The following is a 24961-nucleotide window of genomic DNA, read 5'->3' as shown; positions in this document are numbered from 1 at the left end:
GTACAAAGCATCCTTGGGTAAAGGGGATTCAAGTTTGTTGAAAATGTAGGGCCACACCATTTTCCAAAGGGAGATAATAGCAAAATAGTGAATATACACTGACAACTTTTAAAAATCTTCTCCAGAACTACTGGGCCAATTTTAACCACACTTGGCACAAAGTATCCTTGGGTAAAGGGGATTCAAATGAAGGGCCATGCCCCCTTCATGATCATCTCCCCTTTGAAGGGGGCATGGTCCTTCAGTGGTTCTGGAGAAGATGTAAATGTGAAAAGTTTATGGATGAACAGACAGACAATAGGTGATCAGAATAGCTCACATGAGCTTTCAGCTCAAGTGAGCTAGTAAAACTTTTAATCTCCTATTGTGGCCCCATCCTACTCCTGGGGCCACTGAATTGAACAAACCTGAATTTGGACAACCTGAAAGTATTTGCATATTACTATGACTAATCATGGACCTGCTGTTGTTGAGATGAAGATTTTCAAAGATATTTCTCAGATTCCAATGTAAATCTTTGATCCCCTATTGTGACCCCAACCTACTTCAAGGGGCCACAATTTGAACATACTTGAAACTGCACTACCTAAGGATGCTTGCATATTAACATGATTAGTCATGGCCCTTTTGTTCTTGAAAAAAAGATCCCGAAATATTTTCACCTATCTATTTGCACGTAAGTTTGATCCCCTGTTGGCCTAACCCTACCCCCAGGGACCATGATTTGAACAAACTTGAATATACTATATATCAGGAAGCTTTCATGTAAATTTCAAATTTTCTGGCCCATTGGTTCTTTAGAAGATTTTAAATGACAACACCCTATTTTTGTCTTTTAGATAAAATAAATGTTTATTCGGTATATACATAAATACGAAGGATAAGCTCAAAAGCTTATTTCTTATTATTGGGGTCCTTTGATGCATGGATGTTTGCGCTAGAGGGTCAATTATGTGGGAGGAGACCAGAGTACCTGGAGGAAGCTCACATTCCCAAGCAGGTGACCGCCATACATTCTCACATACAATCACTGCTCACGGGGATTGAACTCGGGTCGCAGCGGTGAGAAGCAAGAGCACTACCTGGACACCATTTCTTGATTATCTCCCCTTTGAAAGGGGTATGGCCTTCATTTGAACAAACTTGAATATCCTGACTTCATTCAAGAAGATTTGTGCCAAGTTTGTTTGAAATTGGTACAGTGGTTCTGGAGAAGATGAAAATGTGAAAAGTTTACAGATGGACAACAGGTGATCAGAAAAGCTCACTTGAGATGAGCTAACTAGTGCTAATTGTAATGGGGACCGTATTGATGTTCCCAATATGTCCCCCAATCTCTCAAGTACTTTTTGTTTGAGCAAGTCCAATTGAATCATTCAGTTGACATGTACATACTATATTACAAACAGATTGAATTTCACACCATTTCCTTCATTTATTAGATAATTACAGAAGTTATAAAAGCATAATCCAATCGAAATCAATCATGCTGGCATGCGTATGTTTCATGACCAAGCGTACATGTCAAAAGCCTTACTATAGATTTACAGTACAATTTTCAAACCAATTCATTGAAAAACAAGAAATTCATGTATAAGTACTGTAGATTCCTTATATTACGCGAGTACTTGATATAGCGAAATGACTCATAGATATAAAATCGCGAAAATGTGAATTCATGATTGATCTGTTGATAAAGAGTTTTTAGATGTATTTTAGCAATATAAAAATAAAAGCGAGTAGTTTTATTTTGCGAGGGATGTTTCTTGTGAAATTATGCGATGATATATTCCTCATGTATATTTATTAATCTACAGTATTATCCAATCAAAATTCAGCACAATTTCGACCAGGTACATATCTTGACAAGTAAATCCAAGAAAATCAAGACAAACAAATTTCTCAATGATTAACATTTATTTACATTATAGTATTAAATCTCACAATTTAAAACAATAACTAAATATGCATCAAAAAATTGTCACAATCAAAACACCATGATGGGACCATAAAATTGTCTGACACTGAATCCTTCATGTATATCACAGATTGTCCATACTTAGTCCACTTCCTCGTCCTCCTCTTGACCCCCAGGAATGTCCTCTGTAGAGTTCATTTCTAGGTTCTGTGATGCCTTCTCTGGGGAGGAGTTGTCGTCCAAACTTGTGGCACTGTACTGTATTTCTACTGGCTACAACATTATGGACCATTATAACAACAAGCACACAGTAAGTACTTCAAATCACTTTAATTCTTTATGTTAGAATGTAAACCCTTTAAAAGAGAACTATACTATTATTCAATATCTATAGTGCAGAGCCGACAGATAGCCTTCACATTTCAATAAAATGTCACTCATACAGCTGTCAAACACAATACTTACAATCAGAACTAAATAATCTATTATAATAATCTGCCAATGCATTCCAAGTGCTATGTCATAAAATCATATTTGCTTTATCTTTTCTGCTATGCAATTGAGTCCCAAACTCGAAAATCTTAAATCATGGAATCAACAGTAACAAATAATTTTTGGACTGACACTTTACCAGCAGTGTTAATGATGTATGTCAATCTAAAATGATCTGCCACTGTATTCCTAGTGCTATGTCATAAAATCATATTTGCTTTATCTTTTCTGCCATACAATTGCATCCCAAACTTGAAAATCAATTTAGGGCTGACAGTTTACTAGCAGTGTTAATTGGTACATATGTATTTACCTTCGGATCTCCTTCTGATTTGCCCTTTTCATTACTGTTCAGATGTGCATCCTCTGAAATCTCCCCATCTCCTCCAGGTGTCACTAGTGTCTTTGTTGGGGTAGTTATACCGGGGGAACTTGTAGTAAGCTGCCATGCAGGCAAAACAGGTGTCGAAGATGGTGTCGGTGGAAACTGGCGCCTGAATATGAACATTACACAATATGTCTTCACAACAAGTTAACACAGGTATGGTATATAAAAATAAAATGCAAATACAAGTAAATAAAAAAAAAATTGTGTTCCTCTCCCACTAGGACTTTTTTTATTATTAAATTAGAAGGTACTGCCACATAGACCATTCAAGCTAAATACAGAGTCTAAAGTGAAATTATTTGCAGAGTTATGACCTAAAGTTTCTGTGACAGACTAACAGCTGGGATACAATGCTCCCACACGTTTATGAAAAGCAGGAGACAATGTTGAAGGAATCTTTAATTATTCACTATCCCCTCATACTCCTCTTTCTCTTCACATAAAAGAACAATGATGTGGAATCCGGTTTACCTATTCAGGAGCAGTCCTTTAATGGAGGTCAGTTCTGACTTGATTTCTGTGGAAAACTGTGAGTCCTGTACTCTGGACAGTGTCTCTGATGACTACAAAGATAGAGATTACATACACCATCCTATCTGTGCAGAGATTACATACACCATCCTATCTGTGCAGAGATTACATACACCATCCTATCTGTAAACATCCATGTCATAATAAGCTAATCCATTTATCAACTCCTCTTTAATGCAAGAAACTTAAATCATATTTCTTTTAAATTTCCAGGTACACTGTACAAATTAGGGGTGAAACGATAAATCGCCAGGCAGCTGAATCATAATTCAGGGTCTCTGATTCAATGTTTAATTCATTTGGAATCAATTTCAATTTAATTCATTAAAATATATGTACATTTCCTTCAGTAAGGGCTCTCTGACTGATCGATTCAGATCCACTCAACATGTTTACAAAATGGATGAAGAACAGTCAGCAAATGACATGGCATAATTGAAAAATGCCCCCTCAACATACAAATCTCCTGTATATGAACCCCTCCCCCCTCAACATACAAATCTCCTGTATATGAACCCCTCCCCCCTCAACATACAAATCTCCTGTATATGAACCCCTCCCCCCTCAACATACAAATCTCCTGTATATGAACCCCTCCCCCCTCAACATACAAATCTCCTGTATATGAACCCCTCCCCCCTCAACATATCCTGTATATGAACCCCTTCCCCCTCAACATACAAATCTCTTGTATATGAACCCCTCCCCCCTCAACATACAAATCTCCTGTATATGACCCCCCCCCTCTCAACATACAAATCTCCTGTATATGACCCCTCCCCCCTTCAACATACAAATCTCCTGTATATGAACACTTTGGTTTTATTTATTCCTTATTTAAGATAACAAATCTAATCATACATTATTTTTCTGTGTTAATGTTTAGATTAGCAATCAACAAATTGAAAGCATTAAAGTATTGAATTTTATTAATAAATATCTACATAATAGATATCCAATGTATGTTATGGCAGGGTTGTCACTAGAAATTATTGAAGACGAGTCCCGGACTCGTGGTTTATAAGCAGCTTGAGTCCCACGGAAATTTGATGAGTCCCACAAAAATTTGATGAGTCCCATAAAAATAATTTGATGAGTCCCATGGATATCTAATGAGTCTTTTTATATCAGATAATTAAAATGGAAGCAGTACAAAACATAAATTTTAAGGTTTATTTTTAATCATTCGTGACTTGGCCTCGGACGACAAATTGTCCACGCCAACAGAATTATTTCCCCGAATCTCCTATCATCACAACACAATATTAAACAGCATTTTAATCAAATTATTATTGTGATAAAATAGATGAGTACTAGTTTTGTTTGCCGACGATCGGAAAAACCTACCAAAGTTTACAAACTACGCTACTTTCGATTCCAATAAAAATGGCTATCGAAAGACAAACATTTATTTTTAAATACAGATCCCAATTTGTAAAACAAACAAATAAATAAAGTAATAAGAGTAAATAACTGCCAGTGGCAAAACGTTCTTCATTTTCCATTTTATCAAATTATCTTTTGAATATTATATTTTAATTTGCACCTAAATGATTGACACTAAACAAACAAGTCGGATTGGGAGACTGTGAACTCGGTGGTATTATTTCGGTTCACTAGAGTGTAACATTTTACCTAGATTTTTTCCTACTACGAGTTTTAATTGATACACAACATCAGACCTTCTAAAAAAATTATGATTTTTACTCAGAGTCCGTGACCATCACTGACGCGTCCGAGGGACTCGCCATATCAGACAAACTTGCGTCCCAAATGAATTTTCTGTGTCTAGGACGCAGATTCTTGCGTTAGTGACAACCCTGGTTATGGGATCAAATAAATAGTCACATTGACACTTTTATATCCCAATTTGTATCGAATCATAAGGTGCTGTACCGTTTAACCCCCATACAAATCCCTTCCAAAACCGAAATACACTGTACATTTCACGGAGTTATTTAATCCTGTCTATGGACAGGATCTGTACATTTCACGGAGTTATTTAATCCTGTCTATGGACAGGATCTGTACAGGCCCAGATTACCTGTTTGTTGTACACTTCACGAGATATGGCCAGAAGGTTTTCATCCTGCTTGGTGACCATGCCTTGTAACACTGCTAAGGACTCCTGCACCTTGGTCAGGGTTGTGACGATGCTTTGCTGTAGTTCAGTGATGGTTCTATCCATTTTCTCCAGTTTGTCCTCTTCTTTTGATTTTCCAAATAACAATGGCCTAATCACTTCCTAATAAACAATAATATTTACACTTCTCAAAGTTATGTCAATAAGAAACCTGTGTTGTTTTAGTGTGTTTCATTTTTTGATAAAAGCAATGACCTCTCAACTTCATATAAAACCTTGAGTTTTATGAACAAGCCTCATGATGTTTCACCAATTATACAAATTATCCCCCATGCTTAGATTGCTTTATATCTCCATAATACATATACAATCTAAACATTAATTCCTTATTGAAAACCTCAATATAAAACACTGCAAACAATTGTTCATAAAAAAACAACTAACAAACACACCAAAAAACCCCCTAAACAACCCTCACTCACAAAGTTCAACACTATGGTATCTCAATCTTTAAAATGACTATCAGTATATTGACAGCACTCTGTATCACATTTTGTAAGATGAATCCATCATCTAACACTAGTATTTCGTACCTTGTAGAATCTGTACGCTGCATAAGAAAGTCCTCCAGCCAGTGCAATGATAGACAGGACATCTCTTACTCTGCTCCATCGACTGTATGGTGCCACTATAAAAATCATCATCATCCATTCACCTCGAAAGTAATTCATCTTTATGTATTGTGTCTGTTCATACACTGTTTTACTTACGTTGCTGATAGACTTGGGGTCCAGGAACAGAGGAACTGTATGGGATGACTGTGTTCTGAGCACTGGGAGCAGCCAGCGTTACCTCCTCTGTAACCCCTGATCTTGCCACTGCCATATCTATCTCTTCTTTAGAAAGACCTTCATGCAAACAGAAAATTTAGGAAATTTTACAACATCGACAAAAAGTACATATTTTACATGGTTGTTTCTCATGGAACCTGCCAGAGTCATTTTGAAAATTTAATAAACAAGTTGAAATACAACACCCTGTGCATGGTCATGCTCAGCTGCAATGAATTTCACACTGACTATGATGAATAAGCTAGAAATTAGCAGTCACAAAGCAATGACCTTGACCTTTCATTTATCGCAATTCACCTTTGAATTAGAACGCTTTGGCCGATATAGTATTGCGTTGTGTGACGACACAATTGAATCTGTTTATAATACAATTGCGAAATGCAACAGAAACTCTCATTAGTCCATATGTATAAGTCCGTCCAAATTCCCCTATACGGGAGTAGTCAGCATTTGGGAACATGACGGTCAGATGCAAGATGGAAAAAAACTTCAAAGGAAGAAAGAGAAAAAGTTGTATTCTTATGTTGTTGTCTCATAAATTTAATATAAAAAAAATTCCTAACATATTTTCCTACTATACTTGTGTCCAAACATACCTTCAAATATTCATTAAAGCCCCATACGACCCAAAAACTCGATCACAGCTTTTGATGATTTCGTTCATAGACGTAGCCATGTTAGGTAGCCAGTCAATTCGAATCCCGGTTCATTTCCATATTGGCACAATAGCGTCTAGATGTGTACTAATGCCCCACAAATATTTTAGCTAGATTGTTTAAATAATATACCACCCCAGTCCTATTAAATGATAATTATTCAAATAGCTAAACTCACGGCAGTGCGGCTTTCATTAGTCATGAGCGGCCACGCCGGCCGATCTCCATCTAATGGGCTTATGTAGCATTTTCGTTCATCTAGAGCTTATTTTACCTAATTACAAAAACTGGTACAAAAATGTTTTAATTTCTATTAATTATTCGTTTTGATAATAAATGAAGAGCGAATACATAACTTACAACCAATTTTATGAATAGATACCAATAGCAAGAGTTCGAATTGACCGGCTACCTAACATGGCTAGGTCAACAAACGAAATCATTTGAAGCTGCGAGTTTTCGGGTGGTGTGTGGCTTTAATGAATATTTGAAGGTATGTTTGGACGCAAGTGTATAGTAGGAAAATATGTTAAGATTTTTTTATATTGAGTTTATGAGACAGCAACACAGGAATACACCGATTTCAAGCCTCAACCGTCCGCAGCTTTTTGTGACCCGTAAATCGAAGGTTTTTATAAGAGGTGGATCTTTTCAGAGAGCTATGTACAGTTCTTCAGCTACACTGAATCTGCTCGAGAAAGTGGGCGGGATGTAATCGGCCAATGAAAATTCTTGTTGTATTACATCAAACATGTCATTCAAATTGTTCAATCGTCTCATTCAATTGTGTCGTCACACAACGCAATATTATATCGGGTAAAGTGTTCTAATTCAAAGGTGAATTGCGATAATTGACATCTTAAATAGTTCAAAAGTAATAATGAATGTTAAAGCTTCCGGAAAGATCAAAACAATATATTCGCATTTCTTGCAGTACAAAAAGACATTTCCTACAGTATGACTTCATGCAGAACCTCATCCAGATAAAAGTAAAATATTCCATTTTTCTGTCTGTGTTTCATTACCTTGACCTGTTAAAGCAGTTTGTAAAGCATCATTGGAAACTCAAGGTTGATTATGCTGTTGCTCTCTCCATTGTAATGGGATATACAATGATTAATATAATGTTGCATTTAATTTCCTTCTCAATGAATTCTTACCTTTCCTTTCTAGGAAAGCCTTTCTTTGCTGCAATGGACTTGTCCTAACTTTAGGGTTTTGTAGGAATTTAACAGCAGTTGAAATCTATGTATGATAAAAGGAAATATCAAATTAGTTGCTAATATCAATTAAATTAAAACATATTGAACAAATACAAAATTCACGAAAGTCAACACAGGAAGTAAATAGTAAAAAAAACACAGGATGTAAATAGTAACAAAAAAATTGACTATGTGAGAAATGTGAGAAATTTTGTTTCAGTATACCATGTCCTCTCTGGGTTTCTCTGGTGGTGCCAGTATTTCTTTAGGCATGTCAACTGTCTGAAATAAACAGAGTATAGCTTTGAGTAATATATTGAAATTTCCTCCTTTATAACTAAGCTGTCTTGCTGTTATGCCCTCTGGGCCCAAAACTGGAATAAACTTATCTTATCTTATATTGCATAACAAGATTGAAATTGTAATCTAAAAATGTGCAGTACCTGCCATGATTCTCACATGATCATTAATGCATCTTTAATTGAAAAACATCTTTTTTAAAAAATAAATAAATAAAAAAAACATATTCTACGATAATCTGTGGTTCTTCTTCATGAAATAATTTCATACAAGTTAGTAAATGTTAACAATTTCAAAATTTTGGAGTAACTTGTCAACTACTGAGCTCTGACTTTTGAATATCACATTAAATATCTTTTCCAAAAATCACATATAGGGTGTACCATATATACAGGTTTTAGTACAGGTATAACATGAAAAAAATTTACATTCAAGTTACTATCTTAATTTTCTTCTAATCTATAATTTGACACAATATGATTTATATGCACGAATGACAGGAAATAGCTCAAAATATTCTCATAGCTACGTCACAAAAACAACTATGGGTTTAAAAACAAGAAAATTCGTATCTTAAAGATTTTATTTGAATGTTCATGTTTATAAGGGGTCAAATTAGACCCTTAATATATATATATATATATATATATATATATAATATATATATATATATATAATGATTCTTTGTTAATATTGTAAAGAAAATACACACTGAATTCTGAAGTTAACAATGAAATCGTAAATGCCCTCTAATCATGTAAATTTAATAAATCTATATCCTGCTTTGTATATATATATATCAGTCTTGAAATTTTTTTTAAATGTGCTACTATCAGTTACAATGCTTCTCTTCAATAAAATAGTACATATTACACACATTTTTGTTGCAAATATTTTTGAAATATAAACACTTATTTCTCATAGCTACGTCACAAAAACAACTATGGGTTTAAAAACAAGAAAATTCGTATCTTAAAGATTTTATTTGAATGTTCATGTTTATAAGGGGCCAAATTAGACCCTTAATGTATATATATATATATATATATATATATATAATGATTCTTTGTTAATCAAAGATACGAAGTAAAGTGCATGTGGGTGGATAGTCCGAAATATCTGACGTTTTCCTGGCTTTTTCAATGATTTTGATATTTACTGTGCCGGTTTTGACATTATCCTGGCACAGTAAATATCATCAAAATCATTAAAAAAGCCACAAAAACGTCAGATATTTCGGACTAGTGGGTGGAATGTGAAAGTAGAAATATTCGAACGCCGAAACATGCACGTTTAGCTCAAGGTTTTTTTTCTTCTTTCCAAAAACACATTTGTCTCAGTATTTTAGACCTTAAATCTTAATCAAATTCACCAAATGCTTCCAATTATAGCTACTTTAAAAAAGGCATTCTAGTTTATGACACATATAATCCTAATAAATATGTCATGAATGCCGTTAAACATTATGACCAGATTTTTTGCTTTCCAAAGAGGGTCATGACCCGCTTTCTTTTTGCATGTTGGAGGTTGGCAACTATGATGATGGACAAAAATTACTCATAGTTTTGTCCTGAACACCATTTGATGCAGAACCAAATACAAAAAAGGCTTTATTTTCATACTTGTATGCCTGAATCTAGGTTGAACTGTCTGCACTATGGGTACAAGTTTTTGAACCAAGTTTAATACATCATTTAAAACAAGTATTCTTGAACATTTCATAGTAGTAATGGCATACGTGAATGTTTAAATAGGCCACGAGTTACTTTGACACTCAGTTTGAATGGCTGTTAGTAATTATTAGGAGCTTTGATACGAAGTAAAGTGCATGTGGGTGGATAGTCCGAAATATCTGACGTTTTCCTGGCTTTTTCAATGATTTTGATATTTACTGTGCCGGTTTTGACGTTATCCTGGCACAGTAAATATCATCAAAATCACTAAAAAAGCCACGAAAACGTCAGATATTTCGGACTAGTGGGTGGAATGTGAAAGTAGAAATGTTCGAACGCCGAAACATGCACGTTTAGCTCAAAGTTTTTTTCCTTCTTTCCAAAAAACACATTTGTCTCAGTACTTTAGACCTTAAATCTTAATCAAATTCACCAAATGCTTCCAATTATAGCTACTTTAAAAAAGGCGTTCTAGTTTATGACACATAACATTACTTATCATATCTTAAAATGTAACATAAGAAGTCAATATTTTGTGTATTTGTTTAAAATTCATATAGTTCATATGCTTTACAAATGTCACACTTAACTGTTATTAAAATACACAACAAAAGTGTCAGATACGAGATATTTATTTTAATCACACAAACCTTTGCTTCGTCTTCCGCCATCTTGTCATATCGGCCGTACTCGCTTTGTGTTACTTTTGGTGATTGGTCAACTATTTTTCGGAAAATCTTCGTGAAAAATATTCCGAATGCTGGAGCGGCGAAGTTGAAAGTAAAAAGTTTATTGGATTGTGAAAGAAGAAAGTGTAAGTACACAAAACAATGGACAAAAGTACCTAAGTTACGAATTTTAAAAAAGCATTGCTTATATTTCATATGTAATTGTTTAAAAGCCATTTTTGATCCGAATTTTAGAGATCTCGAGAACTGCGGTTGACCGGTAATTTTGTTTGTACGATAATATTTAGGGGAGTACAGTAATAGTAGGGCTCTATACCATACCACCCCCTAATAAAAAAACAACAACCATGTAATAATCATAGTAGAGGTCTATATCATACCACCCCTTAGCCTGGTGCCCGGGCCTTCATGGGAAGGCCAGGGCAGTGCACCAGGCTAACCACCCTAAGTAAAAAAAAAAAAATAATAAAATGGAAAAAAAAAAAAAAAAAACCCACCAAAAAACAAACTAACATTATAAATGAATTTGTAAGTCAGATAATACATTTAATTAGTCAGTTTGTGGCATTTGAATACAGGGAATTTTATGCCAATGTTAATATAAAATCCACAATGATAAAATTCCAAATTCATACAAATCACCTCAGGTCAGTAGTTAATCATGAAGTCAACTGTAAGACCATGTGAAAGTGAGACCGTCATTTAGTCTCAAAATTTTCCTTGATCAATGTCACTTAAATGGGCATGGACACGATCGAGCTGAAAATTTTATTTTGCCATTTTTATTGTTTACAATGCTTAATTAAAGTATTTCTAATGGTCAACCAAAATTAGAATATCAGTTTTTGAGTCACAAGTGAGATACAGCACTCACAATTGTTTGTTATGTAAACAAGACTCGTGCCATGTTTTTGTTTATAGATTGCATAAGGTAATTCCTCATACCACATCTTGATATTGAAAAACCTACATATTTCTATCAAAATTTGCATGTATTTTGTCGAGGATGTATATTGACCAAATTCCCGAAGAAAAATATGTTCAGCGGCCTTTTCCAGAGTACAGCCACTTCTAAAAATAGAACACATCACTTTAAAACAAGCCAATCTGACTAAAGTACAGACCTATATTATTATATATATAATAATATAGGTCTGTACTTTAGTCAGATTGAAAACAAGCAGTCTTAATATACATACATTTGAAGGCACTGTCTTTATTTAAACGATAGAAATATGTTTCTTTCATATGAATTAAAGAAAATGTATTGCATTTGACTGTTTTCAATAATTTTTCTTTTACTGAACCATGCTCTTGGTTTCAAGGTGATGAAAATGCACGTATATTAGTCAAATTTTGACATCCAGAAATTTGTGTTTTCAAAAACCTTCAGATTTTTTAAAACATTTCAATATGTTTTACCTTTACACTCCAGCAATCATTTGACCTAAGAAGTAGATAGGGTATCGGATAATTTGAGAGCCCAATGACCCCCTCTAGGTTAAAAACCTTGAAAAAACGCATATTGGAAAATGGTGTCTAAAATTCCTATCTCTGCAAACATGTTTCATTCACCATTTACATTACTAAATTACCATTTCAAGAAATATCACAGGGTAGTTTTTGAAAAACAGTTTAAAGCATTAAAGCTTCAAATAACTAAAAACCACTTTCATTGTTTGCCGTAAGCTTTAGGGATCGGGCTTGAAGTTAGAAAAATCCTAACTTTACTATGGAGCTTAGCCTACATCACATGAACACTGACATGACGTCACAATAGATGAAAAAATAAGATTATGTCGTCAGATCTAGTTGGAACAAAGTGATGTAGATCAGAATGATTTTTACATTTTTAACGTTCATTCAGAGAATGCTAACCTATGCTCAAGTTACAAATTTTGGGAAATTCATAATATTTTAAAACACATGAATTCTGCATTCCTTGCCCCCTTGGTATTTCTTTGTTCCTGGTAGTTTTTAATAATACGATACGATAGAGCCATGCGTTGTGAGTGTTAATGACATATGTAACTACCGGGTACATTCCGAGACGTTTTAATGAAAACATCAGTGAAGGTCATGTCCGGCCAGAAAAGTGTTTTAGATATTATCTTTAAAAGGAAAATTACATTACAACACCCATGATCCATACTGTACATACAAGAACACAAACGTACGACACCTTGGCTTAGAGATGGGGCCTATATATATGACAAATCTGTCAGCGTATGATCTAAATTCAACACCCTGAAATCATTAGACACAACAGAGATATAATATGTACATGTATATGCACATTTATTATGGATTCGAAGGGCCTCGAAAGCTATATTTGTAAATAAATATGTGTGTCATACCGCAATGTGTATGGAGAGTTTACGACTTCGCGATGTATCATATAACTTAAGCATTTTTTCTCCTGAGCGTTGTCTTGTATAGAATTGGCTTGTTTGTATTATTGCGATTCGTATGTTGTTGTTTTTAATTCTAAATTTTTGGTGTTTGCTTTCAAACAATCAGTCCTAATACGGTCTACAAAATTCACCAAAATGCCATCGGGTTTGTTGAATGTGTGATAACGTTCGTGACTTGTGAATAACACTTCTAACGTTATTTGACGCGGTATGGGGAATTACCTTAATAGAAAATAGCATGTTTAAAACAAAATGAGATGTGCCCAGCGATTACTACTTTCGATTACAAAAGTAGTAGTAGAGTACAAAAATGCCAGCTTTGAAATATCAAGACAATTTGCAAAATGATCAACAACAGTTACTACAAAAACGAAAGGAACTAAACAGCTGTTGGGGAATGAGAAATTACGATATACAAAAACATGAAAAATCAAATATATGTTGATGATTGGATGACATGATACCACAATGGGAATGATATCTGACATGATGTGATACTTTTACCATATATTTTTGCTTAGCAGTAATAATTATAATCTATTTCTAATATATGACAAAATTGGAACCAAATTTGAAACAACACAAAAACTTGCGCAACACAGATACAACCTCCAGACACAATTTGTCCTGACTGGTGCACCAGCACCCATACATTGTAAGGATTTGACATCTGCCTCGTTACTGGAATGCAGTCCGATTTAATGGCAACTGTTCTGAGCATTTATGACACTTGTACACTTTCAATATGGTTTGAAGTGATTAATCTGAACCCATTTTCGTTCTTGTAAGACAGAATCCTGTGTGTAAGTTATAAAATATCGCAAGTTTGAATGTCTGAAATTGGCTGAAAATTCAGACACATGTTCTATGTGATGAAATGACTTTAATTAATCCCGTTCCCATTTTCTTCTATGTTAAATCAGTGACGGATTTAGGATTTTCGACCGGGGGGGGGGGGGGGGGGGGGGGGGGGGTGTTGTTGTTGTTGTTAAAGTAAAGTTTTAGCCAAAATACTCAGCTATTTTGGGTGAGAAATCGTGAGTTTTTACTTGCATTATTTTTGAATTTGTGGCGAAAGGTGGGAGGACTGTTGGAACCTCCCCCCCCCCCCCCCCCCCCCCACCCTCTAAATCCGCCACTGGAGCAGTGCATCAAAAGTTCTTCTGGTACTTACTGGACAAATGGTTCAATGTTACTCAACCGAATCACATTTTACCAGACCGAAATTCTATAGACAAATTAAAACACTTTGTTTAATATAATTTTATTCACGAAAATGTTCAAGTGGTATTACCTCTCAGTTCCTCTGCAATCTCGCACAACTCTGAACTAACTAAATTAATTTTTCTACAAAAGAAACAAGATACCCCTCGATCCGGAAAAAAAGAGCCTAAGATCTGTCACTTTCCATTAAAAAATCGATTAAAAAAGTTATCTCTATGATTTTGAAACTTGACATTTTAAAACCGGAAATGCCTAGGGCTAACCAAATCTGAGGGCGCGTGTAAAATTTGGGTAAAAACGGTGTTCCAGCAGTAACTCGAAAATGTGCTATTGAGCTTCTGTGATAATGTATAACCTTGATTTTTATCTGAAATCTTTTAAATACCTTAGACAGTAGATTTTGATCATTAAAAGTGAAAAAGAAAATTTTGAGGAAAATCGTGAATCAGTCCCTTTAGAATTTGAAAATTTTCCGCTAAAATTGTGTCCATGACCCTTTAAACTGACTTTCTAATTCTAAAATTTCTCTGTTGACACACATTGTCACAAGATCTGGCTATTTAACTCCTTTTTCATGATGAGACGTCGTAATATATTGAGCTAAACTTTCTGGTTCTACCAATCACAGACTCGCAGCTCAGGATAGACAGATTTGCTATATATAATTTATTAAACTTGCAGTACGTTCATTGAATTTGGAAATTATTAGACTAATGTTCAATTATCTATTAGTACAGGGATAGTTTTATTGGCTGTTTGTAATGCAATAAAACATTTGAGAAGTTGTAATGAGTATAGTGTTGTTACAATAGTCGCCGTTGCTAAAGGTCACATACAGCGATAATCAGTTATAATTTTTTGACATCGATAGTGGCTGACTATTCCAGAAATGATTTAGCTAACGGAACCTATAGAAGTTTTAGTATTTTAAAGGGACTTAACTCTAATTTGCGTAATGAGATAGTGAAGCAATGCCGCTGACACTGCTAATCAAACTTGAAAGGGTTGATGAATGGTATCTGAAGGTGACATTTTGATTATGTGTATTGGTGGATGAAAGCCTTGTAGTCTTAAAATTATATATAGATACATTAATGAATGTTCTGTTCTGCCTAACTTCATACTCACTTTTGATGTGTATTTGTGTCAGGGTTGAAGTTTGGCCATTAGCCATGTCAGAAGCTCGCCCCTTTAAAATTTGGAACTCTGAACGTTCAATAAAAAAAGGGACTGTTGCAGCATCACTTGAGGATTTGCTGAAAAAGGGTGAGTTATTTTGCTGGGTAAGATCTGATGAATAAATGTATGTTTTTTGTTGTAAAACTTGCTTATTTGGCCATGCCTTCGTTTGATTTTTTTTATATCTGAAATTCCTGCTTATATCTACATATATCATGATGTTCCTTATATCTCTATAGAAGAGTTCTGTTAAAAACACACCTAGTTACTTTAATAATTATACTTGCCAGTATTTTGTATATACTATATTGATTTTAACAGCTAAAATTCTATCAAGTTTTCAAGTATTGATAACAAGTTATTTGTTTTTGTGATACATCATTTCTAAATGAATGTTTGCTAGGGAAGTTGTTACTAGGAATTTCCGAGTCAGAACAAGTTACAGCGGTGTTGGAAGAAGATGGCACGGAAATCTCGGATGAAGATTACTTTGCCTTCATCCGACACAACACCACCATTATGTTACTGAAAAATAATCAAAAATGGCTGCCAACAGGAGCAGGTAACTTTCTAATTTTTTTTAATACTCTGACGAAATATGTATAACAATTTGTGATTGTTAATTGACCATAATCTATTAGTACAAAATGTTACAAATAAATCCTCATCTATTTGTAGAACACATCTCTGAACATTAAATCCACATAAGCTTTCAATATATTTTCGACTGATCCTCTTGAATTTCTGACAATGCTTAGCATAATCTATTTTTAAATATCCAAAAATATTTGAAAAAAGATTCAGCATAAGAACTATGTATGTGGTATGTGTCTAATTTACATGTAAAATATCGGTGTAAACTTGTATCTCTTTTTATGCCCCTGTAATCTGAGATTCAGGGGCATATAGTTTTTGGTATGTCTGTCTGTTTGTCCACAAAAACTTTGACCTTGTCCATATCTTTTGAATGGATGATGTCAGATAGGCCTTTCATATTTCACATGTGTGTTACTTGTGTCAAAATATTTCTTTTGGTACAAATTTTTGACCTTGTGACCTTCACCTTGGAGATTAACCTACTTTTGAAAAACTTCAACCTTGTCCATAACTTTCGAATGGTTAGTGATCATAGGGCTTTCATATTTCACATGTGAATAACCTTTCTTTAGGTAACAAAATTTTTGACCTTATGACCTTTGAGTTTGACTTACTTATGAAAGACTTTAACCAAAGTGATAACTTTTGAATGTTTAGTGAATGGGTTTTCATATTGTACATGTGCATTCCTTGTGACAAGACCTTTTTGGGGTATCAGAATTACTTTGCTGCTCTACAGGGGCATCCATGTTTCAAAAACACATATTGTTTTTAAACAAAATTAACTTTATTTTGATAAAAAAAAAGATTCTGTATGCAAGTTGTTTTTGGAAATTGCTGATAATTGTGAGGAATATGATGTCATTTGTAAGGTTTTTTATAATTTTCATTGATTTTTTTAAATTTTCATTTAAATTTTAATTTCATATTAATCTCATTTCTGCAAAAATATGGCAAACCTTATGAATATCATTATATACATATTTTTCAAATGTGTATTATTCATAGTAGAAACATTAATCTTGTTCATGGAATATCTTTGGTTTTTAAATGAAAACGAGCTTTCCACTAAACAAGCAATAGGACAGTAGATGATCTGATTTCATCATGTCCGATAAGTAGGAGTCATTGGCATGAAACTGCTGGTGAATAGTTCAAAGAATACATTTCGAATCTCAATGATTTAAAATTTTACAGTTTTGGCTGTACGTTTAGGTCCAAACCATATATATAGTCTTTTAGCATTTTTTTATTTTTATTTTGAAGTGATAGGCAGTGTGATTGTTATATATACCATGGAAATAAGTCTAATGTAGCTGCCCTCCTCATTCACGGTGTCTTTGGGATCTCTGTCAAATCTGATCAAGAACTGAATGAATATTCAATTACACAAACAGCTGATTTTATATCTTGATTGCATTGCTATATTTAGACTTTTGCATCAACTATATAATAATGTTGCCTAAATCATGAAGAATTGTATTGTTGTATGGTATTTAATTTAGATAGTATCATAACATCTGTATGATGTCACAGTAGAAAGAAGAAGTGTGTTTTGTTTCCTTTAGTAAGCTGCGTTCTGATGTTGAATGCTTAATGTTTCCATCAGCTGCTGCAATGTTTTATATCTAATACATTACTTTTACAGAGGTTCAGTTTGCAGTAGATGAAGTGGACAATATTGATGGGAATACCGAATTATCAGACAGGATGAAACAATTAATAGCAGGACTTCATAAAAACATCACACGAATCATAACGCTGTCAAATGATGATCTTCAGGTCAGTGTTTGTTGGCCAGAGAATGTCAAATGATTGAGAGGATCGATGAATTTAAAACATAGTCTGTCCATTGTGTTGGTAAAAAATCATGTTTGGTAAAACCAGGTTAGAAAAGTTAAATTCAAATTAAATGGAAATGGCTTCCGATTTCTTCAGAAGAATATTTATGAACGATTTATTAGGCTTACATCCCAATATGCCCACCATGTACCTGATGATGTTTAGATGAAAAGTCTGTCATTGATGTAAAAAATTTAGAGAAATGATGACTGATTTCTCAGATTATGACATTGATTTATCACAGTCTGATAGTTCTCAAAACCATAGTCTGAATATTTAAAACCAAATTCAATGATCAAAACTAGCATTTGTAAAAGTTACATAATACAGTACATTTTAACTTGAGTGAGCAGAAGGACAAATAAATCTAGTACTGGACCAGTAACTTTGCATGGTTACTGGGCCAGTGAGTTAATATGCTAAGTTATGAACACTGAGTGTATGATCTTCAGTGTTCGAAATTGGTTTAAAACTTGGTAAAGTCCACAGGTCTATGCTAAAACAAGATGAAATAGACCTCATTGAATTGGCATAGACAGCAACATTGCCAAAAAATAACACATATTTATTACGTTTTCATTTTAAATATCTCCAATGAACTTAGAAAGCAGATTTTCTTTCCATTTCCATAACAATATCTTCCTTTCCTCATAACATTTATCAGATGTCAACTGACCATGCTGGGTCCTTTGAGGCAACTTTTAATTGCTTTAAATCTAAAAATCGGCATAGACAATTTGGTCTATCTTAATTACAATTGACATAGACCAGTGTCATTTGACATAGACTTTGTCTATTGGTCTATGGTTAATTTCGAACACTGGATCTTACTGGGATTTTCAATTCTTTTCAATTTGTCTCCTGAGAAGCACAGGGACCTTTAGGGATTACCATAGTCTGTCTATCATCAATGTGTCTATCTTGCTGTCCTGTTCATCTATTTAACACACACCAAATCTTGGCAACTCAAGGAGATAAGACTGTGATATTTAGCAGTAATTTTGAGGATCATGTAATGTGCATATCATGGTTAAGGATGCCATCACAGATGATAAATTTGCCTTGGGACACCAATTCTCTTCAGATACTGTATAAGCAGAATTTTTAGTGAGGACTTAATTTTTGCATTATTAGAGAGAGTGATAAGGTCGCTAAAATTGAATATCGCTAACAATTTATTTCATATTGGAGGTAATAGTTACCTTTCCTGGAATTATAAAGTTGCTAAAATTAGCTCTCGCTAAATATACATTCCCATTTTTATGGAAAATGTTGCTGAATTTGTGTCTCACTAAAAATTCCACTTATACAGTTATAAAAACCATGGGTGCATTATAAAGCTTCTCTTGACTTTCAGGTGATTGTGGATATAGATGTTTCGATGCTGGCTCACCTTCTACAAGATACAGAAAATTTTGCCAAATCAATCCAGGAAGCCTGTCAGCGCCATCTAGATGAGCGTATGCAAACTTCCGAGGCCATGGATTTGTTAAGACTTTATCACACAGCTCGACAATCAAGTCCTTATGTAGAAGATTCGGGTCCAAAACGCCAAAAACATGCACATACTTAATTCACAATTAAATCTTGTATAGTGCAGTTTTACTTTGTCATTCACTGTTTTATTCATGTACAGATTTTTTTTATTCAAATTTATTTTTATACAAACAAAAAAAATCCCAGGGAGTGATGTGTGTATTTTTCTTAGTTTAGTAGGTTTAATGATTCATGTTTTCTTACCCTCATAACATCATACTTGTTCTCGAGCCTCAATTTAATGATGATAACATTGCAAATTTTAGGGGAAAATTGATATAGTGCTACTTCATGTTATTCAAAATACGCAATTATCTTGATACATAATGTACTTTCACTTCCTAGTTCATTTAAAGAATTGTTAGATCTGTTACAGAGTTGTGCCCCTTGTATCACACTTGCTATAGAATATGCTGTGCATTAGATTGTTTTGAATGTCTATTTTTTGTGCTTATTTGGAAGAATTGATTTTCTATTTATATGTGTAGATTGAAACATTTTATACTGATATTTACAATGTTTTGAAATAATTTTTTTAAAACTCTATGCTTTATACAGTAGTATTTGGTTGTAGAATATTTTGCTCTCAAGAATTTAATTTGCAATGGTAATTTTTCAGACAAGACAATATTTGATGTTAAAAGAAAACAAGTATAATGTACATGATATACCGATACATCATTCATTGTAACAATTTCCTATATTTAATTTATATTTTTATAAATGCGAAAAGATGTCAGAATGATTTTTCCCATATAAAGATATTTAAAAAATAAATTTCATTTTTGAAAATATATGTGGGCATGAGTTGTGATGCTTCACACCAGCATACTAAGTGTATTTTACAACACAATTTGATCAGTCAGTTATTGGCTTCAGGCTTTGCACCTGACTCCCATCAGGACTTCACTCTAGTTCTGGTAATGGCCACAATCATCTGGTCGATTATTTTGCCATTGAGAGAGCGCAAGTAAATATCTAAAAATAAAAACTTGAATACTTAGGTTACAAAAGTTTTGTTTGGACACCTGGTCCCTGAAGGTTTTGGGTGTTTTGAGATAAACAATTCCTGGTGGTAATTCATTCCAATTCCCTGATGGTACATGGGGAAAATGCGATAGGAAGTATTATTTGATGGAAGTTTGAAGGCAATATGGTGAGAATGCCTGGTCTTGCACAAGGATGGTGCAAGTCTATCACTCTTATCAATATCAATAACAATTCCATTGTTTACACATTTTGTATAGTGTGGTGAGTATGGCATGTTTACGACGATGTTCTAGTGGTGTCCAGTCAAGATGTTCTATCATACCATCCACACTAGATCTGTTGCTGATGTAGTGGGCTGCTCTTCTTTGCACTGGATGTCTTTATGATGATATGGATCCCAAACCTACCCTTGGTGAAAACCATGAGAGCTTTTGGGGGCTAAGAGGCATCCCCAGACTCCCAGTTTTAATGCAGATTGTCGCCTGTATCCCTCTTTTGGAGACCTGGGGGTGTTTGCTACAGAACGTGATACTATTTAGTATCAGTTATATATCATACAGCAAAGAGCAAATGACTCAGGCACTTGTTTCATACATGGGTCAACCCCCTCCTTACTAATACCACGTGGTATTCGTAAGGAAGGGGTGACCCACATATGAAATAAGTGGCTGTGGCAAATGAGGGTTAAGTTCTTAAAATTTGTTGGACAATGCATCACAGTGATGTTGCATTACAGTTAACAAGGACATGATGTCCATATCAACTGAAAAATTCGTATATTTTTGTTTTTATAAGTAACTTGCCTTCTACGAAGTTTTAAATTCAAGAGTCGGGTTCAAATACCATTGTTATTGACATCGGGTTCGGTAATCGGGACCCAGGCAAACTTTGCGAAGTTATCAACTCGAAGTTGATATGATCAAAAGTAGGTACTTGTTTGAAACTTTTAAGTTTTATTTTAGCATTTAAACTTCCAGAAACGACATATTTTATCATGGACAGTCGCTGAACAGGTGACGAAAACGGGAATACATGCAGTAACACTTACCGTCGCTACTATCACGGTATCACCTGCGAACCTCAATAGGTAAATACTAAAAGTATTTGACCCCCTAGAAATCACAGACTTAAAAGAGCTATTTTTATTAATCACACAAAACATTTATTTTTACTTTATCATTAATGAAAAAGAGCATTTTAATCGTGCACACCCTTACAGGTTACCAGAGAAGTATAAATAACATGTATATGTGTCTCTGAAGTTGTGTTTTATGCATTTGTTCAATTTGAAGATCCTGAAAAGTAATGACCCTTTGAAGTTATAAATGCAAATACTGAAATTTGGTTAGTTGTTTGTATGTTTTCAGCAATAACTAAAAAATATTGAAGTATATTTCATTTTGAAAACCTAAATTCGATTGGCATTAAAAATGAAATTTCTCTCTTTTTCAATGATAATAAGTATCTAGTGGTATCATTCAAATAAGCAGAGGCCAAAAAATTAGGTAAGGTTTACTTAACAATTTTGAAGGAAAAATTGTAATCTGTGGGCCTGTGAAGAAGATTTATGAATGATTTGGCTACCGTAGTGCTTGATTTGTTTTCATTGTTTTGGAATTTCAAAGCAAAAATTGGGGAAAATACCTGCTTTTTAGCATTGGGAATGGGGCCTTATTTCGGCCCCCTACAGACCCTAAAAAATTCCCTGTCACCTTTTATTTACTGTATGTATCTATGAATCTATACTGATTTTAAAGATGGCAAACAAATGTTGCTGTCATGAGTGGATCATCTATGTTTTAGAAATATACCCTATCAAACTTAAGAATGGCTCAAAATAGGTGGATTAAACACTTTATTAAAAGCAGTTTAAAATTTATCTACGGAAACAATCACCTTGTGTTGTCCACAAGCCATTTTTCATGTAATGGGGTATATACATGTAACATTGTTCATGTAAAGCTATCCATTACTGGTGCTGCTAGGCATGCATGAATAAAAATGAATCATAATTCTTTGTTATCAATAATTCTATAGTAAATAAACATGCTAAAATGGATGCTTTTGTATGCATGTGCATCTGCGGATATTACATGATTGTATGTCTGCAAGGAAGCACATCTTTCAATACCTGAAATGGCACTTATATATATTATATAATTATAAAAATTATAGTACAATTTGAAATTTATGTAGTGTGTGAATGTATTGCTTTTGATGTGAACAGTACATTGAAAACTGATATGTGTAGGTGTGGATTGTACAGACTGAGTTAAGCATATCTGACTATTGTCTAAAGATATACATATTGCTTTTTAAAATGTCATAAGTGCTATATAAATCTAAAAGTTTGAATTTTTATAAAACTTTAAAGCATTGTCATGATTCATCATTGTTGTTTATTCTCAACATGAGTTGCAAACCGATGGTGAAGTAATGTATTGAAAATAGCAAGTCATATTTTAACAAACCGATGGTGAAGTAATGTATTGAAAATAGCAAGTCATATTTTAACAAACCGATGGTGAAGTAATGTATTGAAAATAGCAAGTCATATTTTAACAAACCGATGGTGAAGTAATGTATTGAAAATAGCAAGTCATATTTTAATACTTGGCTAAGAAAATGTCTGACACCTGTACAAGTAACCCGAGAAATGATAGAATCACCAGAAAATTGTTTCCAAGTCTATGAGATTGTTGATTTACAAGAATGGGAGACATCAACATTCAGAAGGAAAGGAAAAGTGGGTTTAGCATGTCTTGGCAGAAATATATCCTTGGTTGAAGGCTGTAAAGAAAAGAATGGGTATGTATAGAATTTTCTTTGAGCAGAGTTTTAGTAATTCTTAGTTAATGTAATGTGAAGAATGTAATTGTGGGGTTAATATACAATATGACACTGAAGTACCAAAATTGTGTAATGTTATGAAAATTTATGAAAGACATTTTATATACTGCAATTATCATTTCTTCAAGGTTTAAGTACTAACTAAACTTTAACAGTCACACAAGAATTGTACTTTTGATTCATTCTGCATGAGATTATCCTATTATGTCATATTAATGTAATTGAAATAGGTATACATTGCGAGTTTCTAGAGAATCCCTGACTGACTTTGACATCTCAGCCTTACAAAACAGTAACAGTAAAAGCTATTCACAAGAGGGAATATATAAGGCCAAGGAAGCTGAGTAAATGGAAGCTCAATCCGCACTGGCTTCAACAGGAAATTTAGAGATTGAAGCTATTGTTTCAAACCTTCATGGAAAAAGACGGCCCTGGTAGGAGTCTTATGAGCAGGCTTTAGAGGAGATGCAGCACGCATCACAAGATGGTCATTCTTTTTGGAGTTTGCTAAAGTAATTGGCTGTCCATATCTGAACTTGTTACACAGGGGTATTAACATTATGAGAGCCAGCATGAAATACAGGAGATGTCAGGTGATCATTTCTTTCTAAATAGCAGTCCCACTAGCACAGTAGGAGCAAACATTGGTGTTCTTATTGATGGCTGTCATGAAGCAGATGGATATTTTTTGTCAGGTGTATAACATCAGAAAATGAGGTATGCTACTATACCTTTATTATACCCCCCGCAACAAGTTGTGGGGGGGTATACTGGAATCGGGTTGTCCGTCTGTCTGTCCGTCCGTCCGTCTGTAGACGCAATGGTTTCCGGACTCTAAAGCATTATCCTTTCCACCTACCGTCACCATATCATACATATGGACTACCCATGGGATGAAGATGTTCCCTATCGATTTTGGGGTCAAAAGGTCAAAGGTCAAGTGCACTGGACATCGAAGTAGCAATATGGTTTCCGGGCTCTAAAGCGTTATCCTTTCCACCTACAGTCACCATATCATACATATGGACTACCCATGGGATGAAGATGTTCCCTATCGATTTTGGGGTCAAAAGGTCAAAGGTCAAGTGCACTGGACATCGAAGTAGCAATATGGTTTCCGGGCTCTAAAGCATTATCCTTTCCACCTGCAGTCACCATATCATACATATGGACTACCCATGGGATGAAGATGTTCCCTATCGATTTTGGGGTCAAAAGGTCAAAGGTCATGCGCACTGGACATCGAAGTAGCAATATGGTTTCCGGGCTCTAAAGCGTTATCCTTTCCACCTACAGTCACCATATCATACATATGGACTACCCATGGGATGAAGATGTTCCCTATCGATTTTGGGGTCAAAAGGTCAAAGGTCAAGTGCACTGGACATCGAAGTAGCAATATGGTTTCCGGGCTCTAAAGCATTATCCTTTCCACCTGCAGTCACCATATCATACATATGGACTACCCATGGGATGAAGATGTTCCCTATCGATTTTGGGGTCAAAAGGTCAAAGGTCATGCGCACTGGACATCGAAGTAGCAATA

At 34.4% G+C, this 24961-nt stretch overlaps 3 protein-coding genes across 11 annotated transcripts in view; 2 read left to right on the top strand and 1 right to left on the bottom strand.

Annotated features, from left to right (window-relative positions):
- Positions 1–1898: 1898 nt before the first annotated feature.
- On the bottom strand, positions 1899–14512 carry LOC125646298 (peroxisomal membrane protein PEX14-like). The gene is made up of 9 exons (XM_048872532.2): positions 10745–14512; positions 8347–8403; positions 8080–8164; positions 6183–6320; positions 6006–6100; positions 5374–5574; positions 3270–3361; positions 2724–2904; positions 1899–2191 (listed from the first exon to the last, which is right to left on the bottom strand). Exons 1-9 carry the CDS (start codon positions 10997–10999, stop codon positions 2060–2062), a joined length of 1236 nt encoding a protein of 411 aa, XP_048728489.1. The 5' UTR covers positions 11000–14512; the 3' UTR covers positions 1899–2059.
- Positions 6018–20371, top strand: LOC125646307 (DNA fragmentation factor subunit alpha-like). Of its 3 annotated transcripts, none has more exons than XM_048872543.2 (5): positions 6018–6134; positions 15572–15687; positions 16004–16162; positions 17846–17979; positions 19397–20371. In XM_048872543.2, the coding sequence occupies exons 1-5, from the start codon at positions 6052–6054 to the stop codon at positions 19610–19612; spliced, it is 708 nt and encodes a 235-aa protein (XP_048728500.1). In that variant the 5' UTR covers positions 6018–6051; the 3' UTR covers positions 19613–20371. The 3 variants fall into 3 exon arrangements, with proteins under 3 accessions (XP_048728500.1, XP_056013642.1, XP_048728504.1); XM_056157667.1 differs by having other exon boundaries at positions 6130–6386; positions 15508–15687; XM_048872547.1 differs by lacking the exon at positions 6018–6134 and adding an exon at positions 10776–10908.
- Positions 20372–21418: 1047 nt separating this feature from the next.
- Positions 21419–24961, top strand: part of LOC125646246 (rabphilin-3A-like) — a 51668-nt gene continuing 48125 nt past the window's right edge. For 2 of the 7 annotated variants that reach the window (XM_056157638.1, XM_048872460.2), the window contains exon 1: positions 21419–21490. The gene's annotated coding sequence lies outside the window, so the exon portion shown is untranslated. Of the gene's footprint in view, positions 21653–24961 lie in introns of all 7 variants that reach the window. The other 5 variants (XM_048872493.2, XM_056157635.1, XM_048872479.2 and 2 more) reach the window with 5 other exon arrangements.

Source organism: Ostrea edulis, chromosome 1 (assembly GCF_947568905.1).
Source record: "Ostrea edulis chromosome 1, xbOstEdul1.1, whole genome shotgun sequence".
NCBI classification, from domain to species: Eukaryota; Metazoa; Mollusca; class Bivalvia; order Ostreida; family Ostreidae; genus Ostrea; species Ostrea edulis.
Note: the sequence above shows the minus strand (reverse complement) of the source record. Positions and strands in the feature narration are given on the sequence as shown.